The sequence below is a fragment of the Anticarsia gemmatalis genome, chromosome 17 (genome assembly GCF_050436995.1).
Source record: "Anticarsia gemmatalis isolate Benzon Research Colony breed Stoneville strain chromosome 17, ilAntGemm2 primary, whole genome shotgun sequence".
Lineage (NCBI taxonomy): Eukaryota > Metazoa > Arthropoda > Insecta > Lepidoptera > Erebidae > Anticarsia > Anticarsia gemmatalis.
In genome coordinates, this window is record NC_134761.1 from 6,303,361 (window position 1) to 6,331,350 (window position 27,990).

A 27,990-nucleotide genomic window follows, 5' to 3' on the forward strand; every position below is an offset into this window, starting at 1 on the left:
TTATGCTAGATGGAAGCACATAGTTCTTATGAATTATGGCATTTTTTTGGCGGGTGATAGAAACTTAGATTTTTTTAAGAGAGCGTAAATATAGCTTTATGCGACTGTATCGCTAACAATTAAATTAATCCTCTTGCGCGATTTTATTTTTAGGTAATGTCTCTTCAAGAATGTGTGTTTTATACATAGGTACATACGAAAAGCTTTAAGTATTACGCTGATTGCATTTTTATAATTTTTTGTAAATTAGGTAACTTTATTTATTAATTAACACTTCAGGGACCTAACCGTTACGGTCGGGAATATCTCCTAGAATTAATGTTGAACGAACACGTTCCTTGGTATTTTATAGAACGCAACCATTTCTTGCGTGTCGCAACGTACATACCTATAGATTTTAGTGTATTTATGTTACTGTAAAAGCCCGAACGGTGGTAAATCCTAAGATTTTCCGGTATAACCTAAGATTTACCAACTCTCAATGGTAAAAGTCAGAACAATTCTTTTTTTCGAATTTTTACCTATATTCACTTGATGATATCGAGATGTCGCCGGAGCCCCGCTTCGCGGGGCTCCTCCTTCTGGGTGGTTAAAAAAAAATAACCACGAAGGCTAAGGTGGGAGCTTCGCTTCGCTCGCTCCCACCTTAGCCTTCTAACCTAACCTACCCATGTATCTATGCACAAAACTCCTTCTTTATAACTATGTCACAGTATATAATTATACCGTGAAATAGTTATAAACATAGTTATGAAGGAGGATTTTTTTATATATCGTAACATAGTTTTTAAACTCTGGCTTGTTCGGACTTTTACCATTGAGAGTTGGTAAATCTTAGGTTTTACCGGAAAATCTTAGGATTTTCCACAGTTCGGGCTTTTACAGTAACATTTACACCGTTAGCGTTGATTCTACTTACATTTTGAAGTAGGTGTATGATGTCAAAATATTGGACTATTTATTAATCAACATTAAAGTAACGGTGTAATCGAAAATTGTAATACTTGTGAGCCAGTTGCATTCAGACAAGACAATCGTTTCGTGGGCGCATGATTCAAAGACAAGTCGCCCACCGACTGCCATTTAAAGGCAAAGCCAACGGGGCCTTGCGCAACCCACGTCTGGCTCTGGTAATGCCTATAGCTGAAGTTTTGGGTATCGATAACTCGGTAATAATCATTTTGGTGGACCATATTTTGTGTACAAATTATCGCAAAAAGTTTCGATAAATTTTATTAATTTTTTTTTTAAAGTATGGATTTCATATTTAAACAACTGACAAACTGTATCTAATACTTACTTGTCTACCGGCAATTATTTGTGCGTCAAGAACTCAGTTGGGTAAAAAATTTGAATGATTCATATTTGTATTGTGTCTCGTCTCTTCGGCCTTATATACACTCCGTCGATGCTGCGGCTATGAGAAATAGATATAATAGATAACAGGATAGGCAATGTCCCTATGTACTAAATACTAGCGATTTTATAGCTTGCGTTAAAAGTAGGTAGGTACCTTACGTATTTTATACTGGTATGGTAGGTACCGCAGCTTGTTTAGGTGGTGTACTTTCTGAGACATCCTTTGATCGCAAATAAAATATGAAGAAAGTTATCGTTATCTTATTAATATAAAATCGCTACGTCTCCAAAGTAAACTAGAAAAAAATATAGTATCAGCAATTAATGGCTCACAATATTGATTTTCCTTAAACGCAGCGCTGCATATTTGTCCAAGTTCGGATTGCTTTGCAAAAAACCAGGTCATTGGAGTGCAGTAGGCAGGTAGGTACCGATCGAGCCGCTGACTGGATGGCAAGACATGCCAGCTTGTAGTCGAACCTGCAGTCTGTGGTAAACCAAAACCTTATGCTAATATCTGTGTCACATAATCAGACTCGATACCTATCCTTAGATCATACAAGTCTTAATGCTACGTTTAACATAATTAATCTAAGAAAGATTTTAATTAAAGCAGGATTGCTAGATCAAAATCTATAATTAGTTGATTTTAGTCTGAGATTTTCTAACTTTTCTACTGTACCTACGTGCCAGGGACTGATCTGCAAACAAAACCCTAGAAAACCTTAGAAAAGAAAAGGAATATAATTTTATTAAACCTAATATGCTTTTAAAATGACTTAGTAAATTACCTACCTAAAAAACTCAATTATTTTACAAAATATCCGTTTATCCGTCCTACTACCACTGGATAAATCTGAAATCAAGCCAAGGATGTAAATTAATTGAAACAAATCCTATTAGGCATGAACCATTGACACAGAACTCAATTAGTTAGATCGGGGTCAAACGGGAAACCACAGGGAAATGAACCCTTTAAACACACAGTCTATCCCAATACCTGAATCCCAAATCTTTAGAGCAAATTTAAAGTGATTTTTGTAGGAATAATATCTTCTCAACGTAAGGTATATATTTACGAACACTTAAATCTTATGTGTTATTAACTCGGGAACTTGAATTATGTTCGATATTATCTTCAATTCGGCGAAGCCCATTCAATGCCGCCAAAATTGCTCAAAAGGAAGGTGACATTGAAAAGACAATAAGGTCATATTTAATATTAAACATCAGCAAAATTGTTGAATGTATTTCATTAATCATCATCACACATTTAATTTACATTCGTAGTAAGCGACCGTGACAATGACGCTCAAAATGTAATTAAGTCAATTTAACGGCTGCTAAGGAATTCGTTGACTTGATTTGATTATCCGTATTCCATGGAATGGACGCACAAATTTCATAAAACAAGAAACTGGTAAAGCCTTAGTCACTGAAAATGTCAATATGTCTGTACTATTTAGGTTAATCAATAGGCTATTTCACCTTACACACAACGACACTCCGTGTTCGACTTCATAGGATTACAGGCGGTGGAGGCCTGAAGCCGCGCAAGTTTACTGTAGATTTGCAGATATTCACAATCACGGGTGGCCGCTGTTACAAAACCAACATGTTTATAACAAAATAGTGAGTATACTTGCACAATTTTTATTATAATTTCTTGAACTTGTACTTTTATTTATAAGCAATACCTTATTTAAATGTTTAAGTAGATTCAACTAATCGATACGGTTCATACTTATACATATAGGTATACACGACTGTACGGCGTCTTTTTTTACAGGCTTAGGTGCTGAAAGTATCATACCAACTGAATAGTGATTGTTGTTATATTATTACAGTAAATTAAAAAGTCAAACATATCACACAAATGTTGGTGACTAAGATTCATGATTAAGTAAGCAATGGGTTAGCAGCTTTTACACCATTTTTGGTATGAGTCCAACAGCGAGATGTAAGCGCTTACGTGTCGCAAAGGTCTGGTGGGCGCGAGTTCGGCGTCGCGTCGGCGTCAAGGTGTGAGGGGCGCCTGCGCGAGCGCAGAGACACAATCCGCGAGTCAGTTGCGAGGAGCGCGCGCGCACTCCGCGACACACGATACGAACGACTCTCGCGACCATTATTTACTTTGTACATGGCAATTGTTTGACAGATATTTATATTATGTGATTAGTTTTTTAATTTAAAACATATTTAAACGTGCTAATATAAGAATCTCCTATATAAATTTAAAGTATAGTTTGTATGTAAATTATTTTGTGGGACCAAAATGACGATAAAAAATAAAAAGACTAAACAATCAAAATCGTCCGAAGTGACGTCGTCCAGTAGTGCATCGACAAGTGTTCAGAAGACCAGCTCGACTACTTCGGTGCAGCAAAGTAGTAATACTTTGCAGAAGGTCAGCTCCGGTAAGAAGGTTCGCTATATCGAGGTAAAGGTCGAGGAAGATGACCCGCTAATGATAACCGACGTAACCGACCATTCATCGATAGCCGGCTCGACTATATCGGAGCATTACAACAGTCACCCGCACTACATCATCACAGAAGCACCTTCTATATCTGACTTGTCACAAGTAAGATCACACGAACTGAACGTGAGTGATATGGCGCAGTCGACTTCGGGTGAATTTGTGTCCAGTTCGATGCTGCAGGAGTCCTCTTCGTCCCACCAGCAGAGTTCCAAAACTGAAACATTCCAAACTTCATCGACTTCAGTACAGCACTCTGGTTCTAGTCACAGCCAAACTTTTGACAGAACTACTGATTCATCTGCTGCTAACCAAACTTTGGACACAGCATTCATTGACAACTCTTCGGGTAATGTCTCTAATACTAATACTTATACGAAGCGATCTCAAATTGCTAATGCTGCAGATTCTTTCCTACAAAATGAGCGCCATAACTTAGTTAGCCAAGCTTCTAATGCTAACAATGTCAAAGCTGAAACAGTAAATACAAAAAAATCTACGGATCAAAAAAATATGAATCAAAGGAAAGTTTTGATTGGTGGCAAACTTCAATACCGCAATTCTCCTGAACCATCGCCAAGGAATAAGACTGTCCGTTCTGATAAAGCTAATTTTTATGGAGGCGAGGGCAGTCTGGACAAAAAGGGCAATACGAAAGAGTTCAGTAGCACTTCTCATACTAGTGAGTCTAAAAGTAGCAGTGTAGCAAAGTCTTCATCATCATCTTATGTTGTTGAAATTGTAGACGGTAAAGAACGCATTATTGACAGTTCCAAAAGGGAGTGGGGTGATGCTCAAGAACACGCTTCAAGGGAAGACTATGCGAGCGTTAGTGGAACTGGAATAAAGCCCCAATCTACACACAGCATTCAAAACTATGACGTCAAAGCTAAATATGACACAGGTAAAGATGGACAGAAACCTACAAGTGAAATGATTGTCGCGGAAGATTCTAAATTAATAAAAGATGGAAAACAAGTAACTTCACATGCTAGTGTTGTATCTGAAAAAGATAAAATAGCAAAACATCAACAATTTATTACAAATCGTGAAAATATTACATCTGATCAGCAATCTTCTATTACAAGAGATGATCAGCAACAACAACGTATTTTACACCGTGACCACGTCACTCCTGGCCAACAGCCTTCAACTACAGACGGCCAATATCACCAGCGGATTGTAGATCGTGACCAGACAACATCTGACCGTCAGTCGTCTATACACAGGGATGATCAAAAGCTTATCACAAATCGTGAGCAAGTGACATCCGACCGCCAATCATCTGTGCAGCGTGATGAACAACAATATATCACAAATCGTGAACATGTAACATCTGACTATCAAACGACTGACTCACATCATTCCAGTCATCAATCAAAGGTGGTGTCTGAAGATTACACTACCAATCAAACCAGCAAAGACATTGTTCATCACACAACTGTAAACAGAGATGACGCAAGGCGCAATACAAATAAAACCGATTCTTCTAACTTTTACGGTTACGACACAACTATTCAAAATGAGCTTAAAAAAGTCGGCAATATTTTACAAGTTCCAAATACTGAAAACATTAACTTTTCCACAAAAATACTGAAAAGTAACACAAGCAGCGCTCAGCAAGCTTCTACGTCATCATATGTAGTAGAAATTGTTGATGGTAAAGAGACGATTGTTAATTCGGATCACAGAGAATGGGGAGATAATAAAGAACATTCAACCTATGAGAAAAGTCATAATGTTAGTGGTACGGGAATAAAACCACAGCATGAATACTCACGACATGTCTTGGACAAAGAATCTCATTATGACACTGGTAAAGATGGTATTCCTAAAAGTTCTCTGCAAATATCCGAAGAATCTGCTTTGTATAAGGATGGAAAACGAATTGCCTCTACTAGCAACACTTATGGTGGAGATTTTACAAAGAAGAAGCCGATTACTGAGTACGTTCCCGGTACTGATGACGTGCACAACAAACGTATTGAAGATGTGACTGATCGTGTTCACACTACAACTCATGCGACTACGTCTTCCGATATCAGGGATATTAAAGACACAAAAGATGTAAAAGAGACTACTGAGATTATAACTACTGAGAAACAAAATGTAACTAAGGAATCTACATCTGCAACTTCGTCTCAGACTAAAGACACCTTGACTACGTACGAGCGAAGCACCGGGACATGGAATGGAAAGTTTGTGTATGAGAAAGATGATGACAGGCCTAAGAAACCAAAACAAATGTCCCCATTTGGTAGGCCAGAATCACCGAAGCATCATCTGAAGCGACAAGATACACAAGAGAATATAATATTGTCCTCTAGGGACATAAAAGATTTTACTTCCATTAGTGACTTGCGGAAATTAATTGAAAATTCACAAACGAAAAAGGACGTGAGAGTAAGCAACAAAAACATCGTAATTAATAGAAATATTGATGATAAAATTTTGAGGGAAATTATTGAAACAGTTAAAAAATATCCATTCAAACGAATTGAAAAAGTAACCCTTGGAACGAAATTCAATGAAGACGTGAAAGACTTGTATGAAGGTATAGATACAGAAGAAACTACTGTATTGACTTCGACTACTGGTGAAACCACTAGGAAGGCTTTCGAAGTGGAAAAGAAGAAAAGTCAAATTGAAGTCACCCGTTATATCACCGAAAATGGCATTACGAGAAAAATAACAACTTATGAGGATGCAAAAGAAGACGATAAGATCAGAACGGACGTCTTCGTCGACAAGAGCAAGTTAGACTTCAAAAACTTGGTGAGCATTTTGATTTTCTTACTTATTATATTAGATTTTAGTTCACACGCAGATATTGAGACAATCTAATGTTTTACTTCTTTATATCAGTGAGCAAAAATGATAAAGAGCCGAGATAACTCTATTTTCCATTTTAGCGCGATGTCCAAACGACCGAAGACGTTATTCGAGAATACGACGAGGTGGACCGTGCTATCACGGACACCACGAGGGAAGATACGACCGTCAGCACCGTCTACGATGAGAGAATCATCGACGACAGGAAAACAATGCGAGACGACAGGACCACGATTGAGGAGACCGTGATCATCGAAGACCATGAGACCAGGCCACGGGGAGGCCCTAAGAAGCCGGAGAAAGTTGTTATCAAGGAACAGTGCATCTGTGAAATGTGCACTTGTGGGTGAGTACTTTCTTCATTCATTTATTTTTATTGTTCAATTTGCATTTGATATCACACCTTTTGCGCGACACTACAAAAACCGCATTCTACAATAATATAGGACATAGAGTCGGTGTACAGGTCTATCGATCGCGCGATTGTCACTAATGGGGCATCCTTTTGTGGCACTAGTGCCTGTCATTCTGATTGCATAGTTAAATTGATGAATGCAAATGACTTTGGATTCGTATGCGAGAATGTTAGCTACGAATTTGTGATGTAGATTGACTTGTGTGTTAGATTTTTAGCTTACATAGACATGACACTATTTAGTTTTCCAGTAAATTAAAATTGCTACCAAATAGTGTTAATTTTTAGTACAAATAGGAGTTTTAAATAGGAATTATGTCACTGATATGCGAGACTTAAATATTCTTATGATAAATTTAAAATTGCAGTACTTTTACGTAACACATTTTTCATTTATCAATAATTCTGTCGGTATCGAAAAATACATAATACACAAGTATAAATAAGTATGTTTTTGTTTCACGGAATGCATAAATTCGGCAACGATAATCCCACTTCGTGATGTTATTGCATACAAGATAATGTCGTCAGGTGCGGCGCGTTGATATCGAGATAAATTTTGTAGGTTTCATGCTGATAATGGGTATCTGATAATATAGGTCATATAAAGAAAGACAACGCAAGCGACATTGTTTGAATATAAGATGTAATTTGCGTCTCAAAACATCACGTACCAACATAATAGTGTTATGTAGTAGGTAAAGTCACGCATTAAAATTATGTCTAGGTGAAAACATTAACAGTCTGATGAATTTATAGATTTTCTAAATTATCATGCAACTATGATTTAAATATTGATCCATGTTTCGGTGTAACTTAAATATGTGACGTAAAAATTCATGACACGATCATGACGTAATTTCTTAATTTAGGCAGTAAGCGTAAAAAAAATTCTAGGTATGATGATATTTGAAACTATATTCGTCACTTTTTAAATGTGAGTGCTCTGTACTGACCATGAGAATCATCTGTGAAGTGATCGTCACCTGTTTTTTAGGCGTCTAAATGTGGTTGAAATTCAATCAATAACTAACCGGTTAGCTACGATGTTTTAAAGTTTTTTTTGTATTGAATAGCGACACGTTCGATCGCTAAAAGTGATTGATGTGTGACATTATAAGCATTGTTATAAATAAAAATAATATTACATTATAAGCATTGTTATTATTTGAAAAGAAGGCTATCTAAGGCCTGCTCTATCTATGTATGTTCCTTAATAAGTAGCTTCAAATTGAGTCATATACGGGACAAACTATGTACCTATATCTTGCTATGTTACTCATTTGTTTTTTTATCAAACAGAGTTAGCTGTTACGGATTTATAACCTATCTGCTTTCGGTTTCCATAGAGGACAATTTCGGGGAATCTCGTTGTGGTATTCACAGTACAGCACAATGATCTTTGACAACGTTTGTCGATCAGCGTAATGAAGTGTGGCTTACGTAATACCGTCTAAGTACTTCTAACCGAATGTCTCGGACGTGTCATAGAAACAGGCTTATTGGTAGCGTACTCTTTTAGCACTTATCAAAAAGTGAGATGATTTATTGATTGTCTCCTTGCAGAATAAATAAACGTCTTGGGATACAGAACAATTTAATCTTGCAGTTTAGAATAACAGTTCCTTTTTGAAAAACATTGTATTGTTCAGGTACGTTATGAAAGAATACGCACGTAAGAAACGCAATAAAGATTCAATTAAAATTACTCACTACCCTAATTTTGTATGAAAATCTCAATGAAATGTTTCATAGTATGACAGCGAACGTATACTTATAAATATTATTCAGTGTTTGTGTCCGTAAAATGATCATTCTTTTCGCCGTATTCGCATCTGGCAAAGTGCCTAGTATACGCACTCTTTGTTATCGCTTGTTCATCCTCACTTCTCAGTGTCAAGGTTGCATTGCTCGGTGAACTCATAAGAAAAATAATTTCTCAACTTAGCGGGAAATAAATATGATAAGTTATAAAATATATGAGTCACGTCTTATATCGGTTTAGCAACTGCTTGCTGCCTTGCTTCATACAACAGTGTGGGCTGTATTTCGAATAATGCAATTAGTACCGGCCTCAATCCGAAACTCGTTTAGATATTATACATACATACAAATCTAGTTATCTTGCCGTTGGCATCCTGTATCGTTAGGAAATCATTAAGCTGTTATTTTGTTTAGTTGATCGCTCATTTGTAAAGTCGTTAAAGTCGAATCTTTATGATAAAATACCAACTGAGTTTAAAGGATAAGTAAAGTCATAAGTCATTTCTATTTTTACTCATTACAGTTGTTTTGCTTATATTTGCAGTTCATTGCGGAGGTTGGTAACCTGCAATGTAGACGTTAATTGTTGACAATTACATTTAATTGGACGTCCCGAATTGCTCTATCAATCTAAAAATACGGGTCTGTTGAAAGAGTTAGTGATAAAGTAGACAACTAACTGATAGATAAGGATTATCGTGTACCTTGTCCTTGCGAACATTTTAAAAATATAAATAGTTATAAGAAATCGAGTATCAATGACCTCTAAGTTGTTTTTAAGACTTTGATTAAACAGCGTTAATGACGAAGACAGGTTAACTCAAAAAATCAATCAAAAATATTTTATTGACATAAAATCTGTTACAATATCCATACATTGTCCTGACATCTATGCTAGCCGAAGCTGTGTTACAGATGCCAGTGTCTTCACCCTTATTTATTAACATGACAATATTTTGTCATAAAACAGAAAGAGTATTATGAACATAAAACTATAACTATAAACTTAATCAAAAACATTATTATGTGTGTGTGTGTTTGTGTGTGTGTGTGAGTGTGTGTGTGCGGGTGTGTGAGTGTATGCGTGTGTGTGTACGTGCGCGTTTGTGTGCGTGCGTGCATGTGTATGTGTGTGTGTGTGTGTGTGTGTGTGTGTGTATGTGATGTGAAATATATACATAGATATATATATATATATATATATATTATGTAGGTATAATATCTAGTCTGTAGTTCAAGTATTGTGATATTGAGAAATTAATATTTTCTCAGCATCTATGTAATTCATTTTTTCCAACCATTGTATAACGATTTTTTTAAATTTATTATTGTTAATTGTTTTTATGTTATTGCCTTTATAGTACTTAGCAATTTTATTATATATTGTAGGAGCTAGGAAAGAGTACTGTTTTTGTGCAAAGGAGGTGCTAACAGAAGGCACAGGACAACGATCGACTCGTTTTGTAGAGGGTGGTAGATGTGGTACTGTAACTTTATGATATCTTCTAAGGCTTTCATAAATAAATGTTTTTCTTACTGTTAAAACGCCAGTCACTTCATATAGGTCAGTTGTCGGGTGCCGATATGGTAGGCGCATTAGGACTTTTAACAGGACGCGTTGTGCTCTTTCTACAATTAGTAAATGTGTCTTGCCAGCACCGCCCCATGCACAAATACAGTATCTAATCAAGCACTCGCATAACGCACGATAGGTCTGTATTAGTGTTTTGATGTTGGCTACATCCCGTAGATTTTTTAGTATATAGATAAGTTTCTTAATTCTAGAGGCAAGTGTGGTCAAGTGGGGTAACCAGGTAAGTTCATTATCTATTATTACGCCTAGGTATTTAATGTTGGATACTTGGGACAAAGTGGAACAGCTGCAGTTGGTGTTACTAATTATGCGGTTACAAGGAAAGGTATGGATTTTTAGTTCTAGGTTCTCTGGCTTGGTGATGCGTGATTTATTAAAATACATATATTTTGTTTTACTTACATTAAGCGATAGGAGACTATCTTCTAACCATGTAGTTACAGTTGATAGTCCTATTTCAGCTAGTTTTGTTACGGTGTTCCAAGTTTTATCATGAAATAGTAACACTGTATCATCAGCAAACATCATAAGATTCATGCCAGGTAAGTTAACATTTGCGAGGTCATTTATATAGCACAGAAAAAGCGTTGGTCCAAGTATACTGCCCTGAGGTACTCCATAGGTGCATGAGGCATTATTACTAACGTAGCAGTCTACCCGGACGACTTGATTTCTGCCAGACAGGTAATTTTTAAACCATTCTAGAACTATACCACGTATCCCGATGTTCTCAAGTCTAGTCAAAAGGATTGGAATCGAAACCGTATCAAAGGCTTTTTGTAAATCTAGAAACACACCCAAACACTTCAGACCCTTATCCATGTTCGTAGTCACTTGTTCTACTAATTTGAGCACAGCATCTTCCGTAGACTTTCCCCTTCTAAATCCAAACTGATTACTATGTAAGATGTTATTACTTTCGAGAAATGATGTTGTTCTTTTATTAACTACCTTTTCTAATACTTTGGCCAGCGTTGAAAGAAGTGAAATAGGTCTATAATTTGTAGGCAAATCTCTCTGACCTGCTTTATAAATTGGACAAACTACAGCTTTTTTAAAAAGAGATGGAAAAACGCCAGTTTCCAAACTTAAATTACATAAAAATGCAACGGGGTGTATAATAGATAATATATTTTGTTTTAGTATATCAGATGTTATTTTGTCCCAACCCGGTGCAGTGTGTGGCTTTAAACCAAGAATTATATTAGAAATTTCCTCGGCATCTGTAGGATAAAACGACATAGAGTGTGTAGGCGCGTGACTAGACCTTGCCTGTGATGCTAATTCCTTGTCACTTTTGTTCATTTTGAGAAGGATATTGTTTGCTAAAGTACTTCCAACCGTTGTGAAATAGGAATTTACATTATTTAGTGAATCTACTGGTGTATGTGACGTTTTCAAAAGCTCCTGTGGTGAATCTCTACTTTTATTAATGTTACATATTTCCTTTATAGTTTTCCAAGTTTCCTTAATATTGTTGCTACTTTTTTCTAGTTTATCCTGATAGTATTGTTTTTTTTGAGCTTTTATTAATTTGGTACATAAGTTTCTATAGTTTAGATAGTTTTCTTTTAAATTCAGATCGTTTGGAGATTTTTGAGAGTCAGCGTGAAGTTTGTTTCTTTTTCTAATTGATCTTACAAGTCCTGTAGTTAACTGTTTGAACGTAGGAGTATTTATACGGAAATGTTAAACTAATCATTTTTTTGGCAGTTGGTATCCCACGCAAGTTTATAAAGAGAAAGATTCATATTAATATTTAAATATGGGTAACTTTTGACAGGTAAACACTTTTTCATAATATTCATAACCTACTTAGTTTAACCTACGTGATACAATTCAAATTGTTATAATATGTTTTTCAGTAAAAATCTGTTTCGATTTCCGCTGATCATACAATCACGTGTGTATAATTTATTCTATTAACGCCACCAATAAAACGATGACAATGTGTGAATTTATAATTTATGTGTCAAAAGGCAAATGTGTTCAAAGCATTCTACAATAACAAAACACTAACAAACATAATGATACAAAACATATACAGTCGAATTGAGAACATCGTCAGTTAAAAATTAGGAAAATATTTTACTTAGAGTCAGATATCTAAAGAGTGCTTATGGTTCTCAACATACTACAATAAAGTCTGTTGTAGATGGACAAATAATATGTAACATGTTCTTTGCCCAATAGACTGAAATAAAACACAAAAACAAATAAAGCATAACAATGACACACGTTAGATAATGTTAGACGTATATATAAGTATAACTAGTATTGAAGCTGTTGATCGTGGAACAAGTGCAGTGCGTGTAGGTCACGACTCTACTCGACCGCATCCACTTCCTCGCTTACGTACACAGGGTTACTAAACAACTGATTAAACAATGATGGGAACAATAGCTTAGAGAACAGTACAAGTATCAACGAAGCAAGAAATGTAAATTAGGCTAAGAAATTCTACAATTTATCGAAACTAGTACAACGTTGGTATCGTTAATTAGAAATTATAGCCATTAACTTTAGTAATTAACAATTTTCAGTCATTAATTAGACTAAAATGTATATTGTGGAAGCATTTCGTTCAATTGCATAAATGGAAAATGCATTGAATAAACGGATATTTGTGTAAAATTATCTAATAATCACAGATTACAATTTAGAAATAGGTGGACAGTATATAATCTCGTTGGCTGCCCACTATGGCATTACATCACGCTATGTTGTGTGTTCTATTCAGAGTGACCGAGCACGAAGGACACATTTTAAATTAAAGCCATACAAAAGAGACATATTTATATTTTTAAAATTTCCTACTGAAACTGTATCCTATTTTTTAAACAATAAGGTCTTTTATCGTTTGTTTTAGAACGTTACAAAATATGAACTTACAGAATAAATGTAACTGGCTGCAAAACGTTTCCCTATTCACGTTAAATAGCGGTGGATCGTGCCGTACCGCGCCAGGTACCTCTATCTAACCAATTTATCTTCATATCTCCATAATATAAGATAGATGATCCGGTTAATTAACTTCCATTCATTTCAATCAGGCGACTACATTAATGTTGATGACGAAGACATCAAATCAAATTGCGTCTCATAAAGTTTTTGCTTCCACATGATTGAAGCGGAGTTGACAATTTCAAGGTTTCAGGAACATCGTTGCAAAACTGTAATTCTCCGAAGTAAGATCGCGTGTGCGGTTCACGTTCAGAGTATCTTTATTTTGATCACATTGCTTTGTGATCTTTTCGATTCATTAACATAGAGATGTTTGGATCTGATGTTTAGACATATTTATATGAACTTTTATCGTCGAGACACGTGTCTGTTAAATACAATGACCGAATCATGGATTCACCTTTCTCTTCACATTATTGTAAATTTATCGACATCTTGCATCTTGATCATATGATAATAATATGAGTATTCCATAATTTTCTCAACTCTATGTTATCTTCATCGTAAGACATAATTATTCCTCTTTTAATTGACTAATAGTTAATTACAGATTAACTACCGAAGCGTGTAGAAAATTAGCCATAGTTTTGTGTAGGAATCCAGTCTACGATTTTTATTGGCGAGCCTGTAATGGGAGACTGAATGAAATCGGAACTCGTTTTGCGATAAGGCTCTCGTGAAAGCGGTTTAGTTTCTCCTTTCCTACTTTATAAACTGTACATTACTTTTGTTAAATACGTATAGAAAAAAGTTAATTCATACAAACCCGAGCTATAAATTGCCCTATAATTCGCCAAAGTCGAATTAGCCATGCTCTTCCACACAGGTGTTTTGTCTTGCAATATGGTTGTAATTAAAGAACTTTGATGTCAATTCAAAGTCAGTAACAGACATTGTCAAGTGCATATTGTTTATCAAAGCGATATTTTTGTTTAATTCCGTTTTAATCAATTAGGTATCAATAAATTTTGTAATCGATATTCGATAGATTAGTGATTACGAATTACGAGTATTATAAAATGCCCGTCAAAAATTATCGCTATTGCAACTGTACTTTAATCGTTGATAACGATAAATATTACAATCTAATGTTTTCATTATGTAATGTGTATTTTTCTAATCGGTTTTGTTTACGTTTGCTGACCTAGTTTACTGATCCCTTTACGTTTATACTACTCATTAGATACGGACAAGACGTTTCTTACAAAAAGTATCGTTATCATTCACGTAACATGACTATTAATTTGTCCGAAACTAAGCGAATACAGAATTGTTTTTTTTAAATGTGCAATCGGTATAATTATATAATGATTTAAGTGCAATTAGAGGCATAATTTCTTGTAAACACTTTTATATGCACAAGAGGCTCACGCTATCAGAAAATAATGCACGAATGCATGCTATCTAAATTCGGCCGATAAACTTGGATTATTTACCACCTCACCTTGTATATTTTTGTACATTTTTTCACAAACTATTGTTTGAAATTAAATACATAATATTAGGTCGGGGAAAAAGTCTTTTTGCATTATAGTATGTATGAATTTGTAAAAAAATCTCTTTGGCTTCAAGAATCACAAAATTAAATGAGTACACGGTTCATTAGGTTTCTTTCAGTGAGCTCGTGAGGTACCTAAATATCGAGCTTTTTGTGTAGAGAAAAGATTTTATTACAAGTTCATACATACTATAATGCGAAAATACTTTTTCCCCGACCTAATATGAATATTTTAATTACTAAGTGATCATTACGTAGGCCTCTATTATTAGTAGCGCCAGCCATGGCCTTCTCCTGACCTTTGTATCGAGATACAAGTGCATTATTCACTTGCATTGCATTCGTAGTAAAGTCATTATTATAACATTTGATTGGTGTGTTTATTTCGCTACATAGGGAGATATAAATCAGGATTTGAATAGTACGTTTCCTTTACAGTTATAATGCTAGTGTTGTAGACAATAGAATGACAATCTGTCGAATGAAAACACAGAGAGTACTAGATATGTATCGTGGTTACCGTTACTTTTACATAAAACAAAAACCGGTGCTAATACCCTGAAACAAACAACTCTTCTAGGTAGACCACAAATATTTATGAACAAAATCTTATATGAAAAAGAAATAGACCGTGGTTTTGTTTAGATATCTATACTAATATTATAAAGCTGAAGAGTTTGTTTGTTTGTTTGTTTGATTGTTTGTTTGTTTGTTTGTTTGTTTGTTTGTTTGTTTGTTTGTTTGTTTGTTTGTTTGAACGCGCTAATCTCAGGAACTACTGGTCCGATTTGAAAAATTCAGTGTTAGATAGCCCATTTATCGAGGAAGGTTATAGGCTATATATCATCACGCTACGCCCAATAGACGGGATAAACGGGGAAAATCTTGATTCTCTCTTATGTGACGCAAGCGAAGTTGCGCGGGTCAGCTATTATAAATATAGAGCGACAGATAGTCCTTTCTTTGATTGCAAGATCGATACAAAGCGAGGCTGACCCTGCTATTAATTAAACTCAATATACCTCTCATTTGCCATTTGACATACAGCGTGATCTATCTATGAGTACAAAACAAAGAGTCGATCATTCCGGGACCGTACTTACGTCATTTTGAGTACAAATAGTTTTTATAAGTTTTAGCGTACTGTTGAGTGCACGACTGACACTGATGTCAGTTGGTGAGATAAGCACTGACAATACAGTGTGTTTTCGCATTCCAATATAATGTAATTTATCTTAATGCGAACACGATAACGTTCTCTAGACTAAATACGTAAAGAAATAAACCTGAGTCAAGTAGAGACTTTATTTAAAGCAAGTTTTTAATGCATTGAGATTATGTTCATCACGATTAGACATCATTAATTTAGACTGAAAATCACGTTATCTGCGATTATAGCCAATTGAAATCGATAAAATCCTTATAAACAACAAACTCAAGCCAGTTTGAAAATAGTCTCTTAGAAAGAAACGAGTTTGAAGAAATCTTGAAAGACTAGATTATTATTAGAAAACAAAACAAGTAGGCTCTACCACTTGTATTATTAACGACAAGATTATAATTTAGCATAACTCGGCATATATTCGAATTCTACAGTCTACAATATAAAAAATAAAACGTTTTTCCTACAATACTATAACATATTCTCTGCTATGTCAATATTGGACAAACAAACGTAGGAGTTGATTCGTCAAAAATGATTAATAGTTCAAATATTTTCCTCCATATTGAGAATAGATCACACACTTACTCATGAAACAACCTTCATTTATTCTAGCGTTTATGTAGTCCGTGGCTTATTGATTTTAGTTGCTTACTTCTGAATAATAAAAACACCGTGTAGGTGGTGAGACAACAGAATAAGAGCGGGGTATTAAATAGGTCGATCAATTCCGTGTTCCACTGCCTAGGCCTACTTACTTATTTGGTATCGTTCGTGTGTATTCATTCAGTAGCCTTCTGTACTAAAAGTACGCCTATGGTTTAGCTGTATAAAATTTGAATAGCGAATAAGGCTTACGATTATACTGCGTTAGATCCTTAGTTCGATGATTACGTTGCATTTAGTGGTGTTGAGTTATCGTCTTCTGCTAAAGGAAAAAGTGACGCAAATAGAAAATGATCTCATCTTTTTAGATAACCAATTATATTCAGGATCTCTGCCCCAAGTCTTGTATACTGAGTCTGAGAGTTTCACAATTTTCCATTACTTTTATGCTTATGACTAAAAACAGTAAGAACATCGTGATTTGTCAGCACGCATTATGAATGTTTGTAATTCATTTGACTACTGTGAGTAATTGAGTTGTCACCGATTTGCTGCTTCAGTAGCCAGCAGTCACGATAGTCATGGTAGAAAGTGGTTCGACACTTCGCTGAGTATATTCCGTAGTTTGTAGTAGATTCGGACAGTTTGCGCCGGCGCAGCGTACTCGACTGTGACACGTGAGGCTTACGCACCCAGCCAGCGTGACCGAGAGAGTTTTGTTATGCCTTGCAACATGTTATTATTAACTGCTGTGGACCAAAGGGCTTTGTACGCAGTTCAAAGAGGATCCACCTGGATTTCCGAGCTCAATAAAATCTATAGAACTCACAGTTTGAGCTGGATTGTGTTGGGCAATACCATGATGCACGTAGCACCAATGAAACTATAACATAGAGTCACGTTTACTTAGAAGAATGACGTAGTTTTAAAGCTATGATTAATTCTATTTGTATAAGTTGTAGTTGCTTCTGTTTTTCCTTTACATTAACATGCATAATGACGTGTCTCATTGATATATGCAGAATAGTAATGTCCAAGAATCTATTTGTTGTTACTCTTCATTATTCCAATTAATCTAAGAATTAATTTGTTTATTTTTGAAAACAACGTTTCTTCGAACATAACGCTCATATGAAATACATGTTTATGAAGTTTAAAGTCTAAAGTAAAAATTATGTAAGGTCAGAGTTTGATTAGTTGATATTTTCTCCGTGTTCCCTTGACATAAAAGCTGGCATTTGCAGCTCAAGACGAAATAAGGAAAATAAAAATGTCTATTTATTGCTACCCACGTCCTGTTATTTGCATTTCCGTTCTGCTGGTGGCATGTATGTCCTCTAATTGTCACGTTATTATTGATCACGTTGCCGCCGATAGCCTGATGTCATTTGTGGTTTAACACGAATACGAACACACGAGTCAGTATGCCAGCAGGCACATGAGGTCGCGTGTTCAGACTCATTTGGAACAGGACAAATATTATTGAAACTTTGATAAATGTCTGTTTATAAATAAATATTACAAGGTCGAATCCTTTATGTTTGGCGGTGAGAAAAACATTTTGATTAACTGCCAGCCTTTGTTGCCCATGTTACGGGGACTAAGCCACTCTAAGGTTAAGAGATTCCTACCCAAGCGTAATAATAACTACTTCCAAAACACTGTTCCGGGGCTTGAACACTAATTATTATCTCAGTTTAGATTACAGAAGCTGGATTCTAAATACTTCAAAGCGAGTTTCCGAAAGTTTTACATAATATAGAGTCGATTCTAATATGAATAATATTACACGATCGATTAATAGTGGCGTGCCGTTACAATACTAATGACACATTATCCGTAATCAGAACGACAGTGCTTATTACATGTCGCACGTGACTCGATTGTCGGCCGGACGATCACTAGCAGGTCCGAAGCATTCATAACACGTCTAGACCACAAGATGGACCGACAAACAGGATAGCCATATCAGGTATCTGCACTAGATACAAATGATCGTACCAACTTCAAAAGAATCGAATATAATAATATAATATCCCACTAACATTATAAATGCGAAAATATGTATGTATGGATGTTTGTTACTCTTTCACGCAAATACTACTGAACCGATTACGATGAAATTTGGTATATAGGTAGCCGAAGACCCAAAATAACACATAGGCTACTTTTATCCTGGAGTTCCCGAGGGATCTGGATTTATACGGGAAAGGTTTCTACGCGGACTAAGTCGCGGGCGGCCTCTAGTCGGAAATAATTGCATGTTTCGTTTTTGCTGCTGTCTAACCTTCAGTTACCTTCATGGCGTCTGGGATGTAGTTTCAACATAATGTTATATAGTTTACTGGCGTGAGGCCGTTCGTGTAAAAACTTAGCTACTTAATACCCACAACCAGTTTCTTCCATATCTCCGTAGCTACGGAATTTAAATGAGACCAATGGGTTTTTTACTAACGAAATTGTTCATACATTTTTTGTTGCAGACGTTGTTCTTTCACTTTACCATAATATGCACACTACAAAGGAATGCGAAACTTATTTTTGTTAAGTAAACTCACGTAGTGAATGCCAAATTTTGTTTAATATTCCGTAGCTTAGTATGACATTTGTTTTTTTGCATGGTATGTTTAGTGGGTACGTTGTTTTGTTTTGGATTTATATGCGGATTCATAGAGTCGGGTCCTACGTGTGCGATTGTTGTGTGACGAAAGATATTAGCATCACGAATGCATAACTGGTTTCCAGTATGTTCGTGATTTAAGCTATTGTATGTAAATCCCTATTGAGAGAGTATTCTGGGAGACGTGCCACACACTATGCTTCGATATTGATTTTGTATAACGAAATAGATTTTTAAGTTGCGTGGTTTACCAAATTGCAAAATAACACAACACGACAAGTCGTTACGGCTGATTATATCAATCGTGACCACTCGTCGTTACTTTTTATATCATTGCCAGGTATTTATTTATATTCGTAAGTTTTGCAATGTCATTTTCGATACCCGAAATCCTTGGTTTAAGTCGGTACTAACTACTAGCGTGCTTGCCCCAGACGACGACTGTACTACTATAAAATTAAAACAAGTCATAAAAACACATAACGCTAGAATTATAAATGGCTATTTGATGATACCTGTCGTCTAGTGAGATGGTTGAGTGATAGCGTCTCATCAGGATAATAGAGAACAACGAGTAAAGTGCCCAGTTATGTATTAGGCGCCCACACGTCACTAGATGCTCAATTGAAAAATCTTCCTCGACGCTAAATTGACCTTAGTACGTCCTACATCTACGACTCCGAATACGAGGAACTATCTTCCGATGCAACCATAACGAATGACTCCAACCTAATTTGGAAAGAGTTGTTCACAAGAATTTATAGCCTAGCGACTACAGTTCTCAGAATCGGAATTAAATTAAATACAATGTTTTGCAAAAGCTTGAGTAAACAATTCGTTTTGCCTTGTTGAATCACGAGAATCATCTGCTCATGTTTATATTGCCAATTAAGTTGCTTTCTTCATGTGATGTGTAGCATTTCTCATGTATTTAGTTATAGCGTGAGAGTGATGTAAAGCGGGTATTGTGTACAAAATCGGCACGCCAATTAGAAAGATACGTGACGTGTAAAGTGGTGCAGGCTGCGACCTCAGACGGGCGTATTCGCGGCGATGATCTCACCGACTCGGGCCCACGTCCTCGCCTCGCACAAACTCGTTTGTTGTTTACTCGTGTCGATGTAACAACTTAACGTTTTCGAACACAGGACGTTCTGTATCAAGTGAAACAGGGTTTACGTCATGCACAGACTCACTTGATTATTACCTATTTTGACGCAAAACGAAGATGGTTTTGTCATTTTGCTTTGAATTCGAGATTTACATATCTACATGTGCTTCTGACGACAACGTTGAACTCGACTAGCTCTATGAGCCAATAATATGTTGATCTTCAAACATTGCACGAAACCAGTTTCTATAGCATTTAGTTTCTAAATGTTAACTGTTGTTTGTTTAGATGAGATTCGATGAGATATTATAGTTTTTGTGATGCCTAGGAAGTCGGCAAGGCAACCAACGAATGGAAGTGTTCAAGATCAAAACCATTTGGTACAGGAAATAAATCAGTTTTTGAACCATAAAGCTCTATTGTAAACCGCAGACGTAATTTAGATTTGTCGAGGACAACCTGGCCCGTAGTTAAGCGATCATATATCAAAAAGAGATCATTATTTCAGTTTATTTTTTATTACGTAATTTTGCGGATTGCATTGCGTGATAGCTTGGTTGGTGTACAGACAGGTAGGCCATATGGTCGACGACCTTGTCTAGAACTGTCGGCGGTGACTGGCAAACTGTTCCTGCACCTACACACTCATTATATCCGATTCTTCACACTCGCGATACACAAAATATCAATTCATATTTTTCAAACTATGCCTGCGTAGGTATACTCCAAAAGGAGCAATGTTTAATGTATACCAGAGAGATTAGGTATCTTATCTTTATTAGTTTTAAAATATCAATGACCTTTTTAAAACAATTCTCGTAACAAACGATGCAGCGGGCATTTAGATTTTCTGTGAACTATTTTGTTCAATACATACTTAGTCATACGTTTAATTTATCGCTTACATTTCACGTAAATGTTGGCATTAATTATACAATTGTGTTTATTCAGGTTTGTATTTCAATAGTGTAGCTTGGGGTTTATATTCCTCAGCTATAAGACCAGTATCCATTTATAGGCGCATTGTAAATTAAAATGCTCACTGGTTTGGGCATCAAGCCGTTTTTGGGAGGCTTCTTAAGGCAACTTTCCAACTCCTGCATTGAGGCCGAGTATTTTTTTTGAACCACCAAAATCGCCCGGCAAGAGCGACTCGAATATCTGGACAAATACGAACAATGCAGATTGAAAAAAAAACTAGTTTTACTTTTCGAGGCTTACTTTTTTAATTTCTTCGTAAATTTGTTGGTTGTTTTTCGGAGAATTTGTAGAGTTGTTATGTCATCGGTTCATTTATTGTATTTATTCGGAAAACTAAAGCCTTGTATGCTTTTTTTACTAGATAACGACATCCTGCCCGGATAGTCGTTAAAGAAACACGAAAGAAGTAAAATACATAGATACATATACTTATTATGATGGATATAGCAAAACACATATAAAATGTGGTGTTTTCAAATGTATGAATATGAAAATTAAGTGTTTCCATAGCTACAAGGCATATTTTAAACCAGATCTAATGCTGCTAGAAATATCAAATTCAATACAAATATTCCGAATTCGCTGAGAGTTAGTTTGCAAACACTCACTAATTTATTCGGACATCAATAGGGTTAGCGTCTATAAAAGCGTTCATCTGTATTCCGGCTTGACAAGTTCTTTACTCCGACATTCCAAGGGTAGTAAATTACTTTAAAAACACATTTGCTAAGATCTATTATAATACATTTAATGTAATTAAAAACAAGAAACACACAAATAGATAATACTTGATAAACTTTGTAGACCTACAGTTGACATTAAGTAAGTATTTTGATTTGTTAATTTTAAAAACACTTTAGCTTGACTCTAGATAAGTACAAAACTTGGAACCTAAAAAAAGATAACGTAAATTGTATTTGACTTAATTACTTAGTACAAAGTTATTACTCAATAGGTCAATGACCTAATGCATCGTTTTGTTGTCGTTAGAAATACAAATTCTTTCGTCAGAACTAAAAAAATATTCCTGTGGTACTATCACTCCTCGAATTTTGCCTTTAGATAAAATGTGATATACAGGTTTCAAGTGTAAGTATAAGTTGATCACTAACCATACGATGAATGAATGAATGAATGAATGAATTGTATGACACCTATCGTCTTCTCTAGCCCCCGGTTTCTGAGGTAAATTTAGCGGTAGTTTATCTATTCAATAGCGTTTAAACACATATAAACATGACAGTTTGAATAGATAAACCACTAAATGTGCCTTAGAAACCGGGCGTCAGTTTTACATAGTTCATTTTTGATGACGAACTGTAACCTTATACGACATCCCAATTTAAAATCTCCGTCACATATCTACAAAGCTCGACTACGAAATGTTTCCAAAGAACTCGTTAGTCAGAGCCGAGCTTAGGACAAGCTTGCATGTTCAAAGTATGTAGTGTTGCACATACGAATGGTTGAGTAATCCTCCCGATATAGCAAAGCGCCAAAGAGGCACCAAGCGCCTGATCTTGTACTTTCTGACTCAGGATTTAAACATATGTGCTACTTGAATGGCAAATTAACAGGCCACAAGCGGTCATTTGATTCAAGTAACCAGATACTGGGGCGTTTGTGTGACGCTTAATGCATTCTCTTGTAGATCTTAATGGCATAGTTTGTCTTTTTCTCATAAGGAGTGACTAAAGCTATCCGGTTCTGTGTGACAGTATAGTATCGTTTCTTATCTGGGATTATTCGATGACAAAAATAAAATGAACTTATACAATTAGGGTGTTCTTGACCCGTCTAATTTGAACTCAGAGCCTAAACGTGAGCGGATTCTCATAAACGTCTCAGGGTTTTCACTAGGCTAGGTAATTCAATTGTTAGTAAGTACATAACAATGGACATGAACCGCGTTCGGAATAATAAAGTGACGATAATATCTGCCGATTCAATAATGCATAATTACGTACACACCTGGTATTTGCCAATACGTGCTTTGGAAGAGCTTTCACTTAAGTCCTGTCGCTCTATTACGTCATATGGAGGTGCTGACTGTTTGCCAATATGGACATAACTAGAATTAAGTGGTTTGAACAGTCTAGGTACTACAAATAATGTATTATATTCTCAGAATATTCAGTAAATATCTCGGATGCAACCAAATAGAAGGAAGTTTTTGCTCTACAGTCGTCTTTAATTGTGACCTTTACCATGACTCTATCAAATCCTATAAATATTTTACCTGTATGAGCAATGAATACGTATAATAATTACCTGTTACGAAACATATGGACGCTGTGATCATGACACCCAAATACATACTAAGTAGGAGTAAATATGCAATTAAATGGATGCATAAAATATGTTAAAAATATTTATCACCGACGCAGACGGTTCATCGAATAACCATAAATAGCAACAACAAGTTGTTTACTTAGGTAGTGAAGTCATGAATATTTTTATATACTCGTCAGGGTCTGGTTCCCCGTACTTCTCATTGCCATTGATTCATGAAATCTCATTGCGGTCCGAGCTATCACGTGACCTCAATTCTGAGGACAACAGTATTGTATTTATAACCAACAGATGACATTATACCCTTTTCCTTAAAATAACTTATGAATAAAATTAACATTTCGCAATATGAATCAGCTGGTAGGAGGTAATTTTTTTACAGCACGAGATGACGTAATAAAATGTTTCCTGATTACTTCATTCATCTTTGATTTTGTTCGTGATTACTGCAGCTTGTAATACAAGTTTATACTTCCTATACCAATCAGCGCGGTGAACTAACACATTAATTAATGCACTTAACGACTTAACGAACATATTTTTTATAACTAAAGTTTTTTAATGCGCATACAATTCCATGTTATTTTTTTGCGAATGCCACGCGATTTACTAATAAAACAATGCCATGGAAATTAATTAGTCACATTGGATCCCTTGTTCTAATAGTTTTTCGCTAATCTGAGATGAAAGCGTGAAAAACTAAGTTGATTGATAAGCGCCGCCTAATCGTCACGCACGGCAGGTTCGCGATCGCCTATCAACGTGAAAAAGCCGCTGTTATCTTTGTAATAACTAATAACCGTACACATAGACGCGTAATTGATATTTGGTATTCAGTTGACGTTTAGTTTCGCGATATGGACTACATAATGTGACTCTAATCGTGATATTGTGATTTGCGAACATGGTGTGGGTTGTAAGGTAAAATACTGATTTTATACGTTGAATTAACGGTGAATTGTGATTGCACGTGAATAGGTGAAATACCACGCATTTAATAATAAACTTAATCTGCACTTGGCCAGCGTGATGGACTAAAGGCCTAACCCCTCCCTCGTTTGGGAGTAGACCCTGGCCCAACAGTGGGACAGTTAAGGGGTAAAAAAAATGTTGCTGCGAATTTTCTACACTATGAGTACTACCTAATTCGATTACCAAATTCTAAGTAAAAAGAGACTATTTCCCCGAGAGAAACAATAGCCTCAAAAGTCTTTATTATTTAGCTCGTTTATCTAGTAATTGTGTGGACAAAATAATACCTATCCGTAGAGTCTAGAAATTGTTTCACAATCTTGCAGTTTTCGCCCACATGCAATAAAACTAACAAATTCGGTTCGAGATATTGGCAGATAAGACTATAAGTACGATATAAATAATCAGAAATACTTAATTGTTTTTAAGAGATTATAAAGAATGACTCTTAAATTCGCATATTTTATTTATTTACTAGCTGACCCGCGCAACTTCGCTTGCGTCACATAAGAAAGAATGGGTCAGAATTTTCCACGTAATTGTAACACTTTTTACTGTTACTCTGCTCCTATTAGTCGTAGCGTGATGATACAAATTATGCTTTTTTTTCACGAAAAATATTCTCAAAATTATTTATATCTCTTAAATGTAACGAAGTTGCGCTAAGGCATATCCGTCATTAAAACAGTTGCCATGACAACGGAATTTTGTTAATTCAATGTCATTATAATATTGATTATTCGGGACCTCGTTCGCCACTAATTATTAATATTTAATACTAATTACTAATACAAAGCTTAATTATTCCTAAACAAAAAAATATGCTTTTTTTCACGAAAAATATTCTCAAAATTATTGATATCTCATATAACTCGCGCTAAAGCATATCCGCCATTAAAACTGTTGCCATGACAACGGAATTTTGTTAATTCAATGTCATTATGATCTTGATTATTCGCGGCTTCGGTGGCGAAACTTGAATTTTCCCGGGAAATGCGTCATTTTCCTGGGATAAAAAGTAGCCTATGTCCTTTCTCGAGTATCAAAATATCTCCATACCAAATTTCATGCAAATTGGTTCAGTAGTTTAGGCGTGATTGAGTAGCAGACAGACAGACAGACAGACAGACAGACAGAGTTACTTTCGCATTTATAATATTAGTATGGATTTTGGAAGCAGTATTGATAATTTCCTAAAGCCGGTCGTAGGAAGAATTTTAGTGTCTGAACAAAATAGGTTTCGTTAGGCAGGTAAATTTTCAAATAACGGGTGACAATGAATATTATTAATTAATACAATAACATTCGGTGGCACAAAGATACCAGTGGTCCAAGCGGTTTACCTTACATTCATTTACTAAGGTAGGTACCTATAGGATATTTCCTAACCACAAATTGGTTTCAATACAGGTGAAGTAAACCTACAAACAATAATAACTACATGTCATTGATGTCAGTAGACTATCCGTATGATCATACCCCTCGTGACCTTTTTAAGACAGCATATTGATCGAAGTTGTAAAAGGAATTGGGATGTGTTTGGTCCCCATCGCTAGGCGACAATAAACTAGATCAAACTTTTTAAATAATCATCAACTGTGTCTTCGTATCATCGACATTTATTAAGAATGAGACCTACTTTTTGTAGGTCACGCTTCCTCATTTAAGGATATTGTTACGTTCGTACATCTGGCACAAACCTGAAAGCCACTGCATTAATTCGCTAAACACCTGTCATCGAAAGAAAGTAAATTAGCTGTGTTTAATTGATTTTATGTATTGTAAAGAAAGTCACATTGGAAAGCTAGCTATACACATAGGTAGAGATTTCTATAAAAGAACACATTTAAACATGACGACATTAGGTTTACTTGCTGTCTCTACATTCCGTACTTGCTATTCGTAACCCTATTACAGTACCCGACTTTATAAAAATAATTCCTGAATTTCATCGTTCCATATTACACAGCAATGCAGGTAAATCACTTTTTATTGTCTAAAGGGTCGTACAGTTTACGTGGCTCTCCTTGCGAGTGGAAAGGGGGTCGCGACTCGCAACTTGCAAGCCAACTCATTGAGTCACTGGCTCATTTCTATATCTGGATAGCCTCTTGCGAATTGCATCCACCTACACTCCGTATGCACTCAGCAACGCCTGCTCAGTATTATTTTATCGTTCATTTTGATTTATATTCGTTTAAAGAAGCTCCTTCATACAAAGAACTGCCTAATTGGTCTCAAGTCGACGATGACGTCAACTTTTAAAATAGCGATGAAAGATCAACGAAATGAATAAACTGTGATTGAAATGTTGATTCATGTGCTAACTGTTGAACGATTTATTTGTTTTGAGAAAGGTCCTACAGAGCAAGCAGTTTGTTAGTTCGACGAATGTCAAAAATAACGAAAGGAATTACTTTAAATATTTGTCAGTTTATACCTGCTTCCACTGCACAGGTTTATGTTATTTGTCAAAGACTTTATATAATAATATAAAGCCTGCTAATTATATGTTTTTTCAGCTAATTATTACAGTAGTAAGTGTAGTAATTGATACGCAAATTGCTAAATTATTACTATTTTAAACAATAGTTCACGGTTGCACAGGTGTCGGTATGAAGTAATTCGCCTAGATTACAGTTCACGAAAGGTTCAGTGGGCGTTACCTTAGCAACCATAACTCGGTCGCCGCTTATTCTATTGATACGATCAGTGGGACAAGCTTTTAACAACATGGAACAGTGTGAACTAAAACTTCTATCCCATTACGTATTTATCTTTTAATGATGTCTTGAATAAACTCATGGTAAGTATATGGACAAGGATCGATCGTAAAGTCTACGTTTGTATTTTTAATGAAATTCATACCGACTTATTAACAAAATCTTGATACCTACCTAACGTATGCCAGGTCGATAATCATCACATAGGTCACATAGTTTTATGTCGATAATAGTTTTATATCCAGACAACTAATTGTTGAATATGTTATACATACCTACTTGTTGATACGAGAAGCCATTTCAGTTTCATGAGTCCGTACAGTACGGCAGTTCTCGGGGCGAGCTTGACGCAAGCCGCCGGATTTCAACCCCGCTGAAAATTATACCGGTGTCCTACTTTTGTGGGTCTATATTTACAAGATTTATATGAAAGAATAATGAAACCTCACTTCATTCGCGATTGAGTGAGACTAGAGACAGATTGCTTTATTGATTGGATAACAATTAGTTCGAATATTTGTGTGGCTATTTCCGAGTCGATAACATACGGTGTTTACATTTGCACCTCATAGTGTTCTGTAAGATTGGAATAACGTATCGGTTTTCTATAGCAATTAG

The 27,990-nt window shown here is 35.7% G+C and overlaps 1 protein-coding gene across 1 annotated transcript in view; it reads left to right on the forward strand.

Annotated features, from left to right (window-relative positions):
* The first annotated feature begins 3,412 nt into the window (after positions 1-3,412).
* The window catches only part of Sdb (SAXO downstream of blistered), a 35,477-nt gene continuing 10,899 nt past the window's right edge, over positions 3,413-27,990 (forward strand). Inside the window, exons 1-2 of the mRNA XM_076125338.1 lie at positions 3,413-6,613; positions 6,751-7,016. Coding sequence (XP_075981453.1) covers positions 3,635-6,613; positions 6,751-7,016 — 3,245 coding nt within the window. The 5' untranslated portion in view covers positions 3,413-3,634. The remainder of the gene's footprint in view (positions 6,614-6,750; positions 7,017-27,990) is intronic.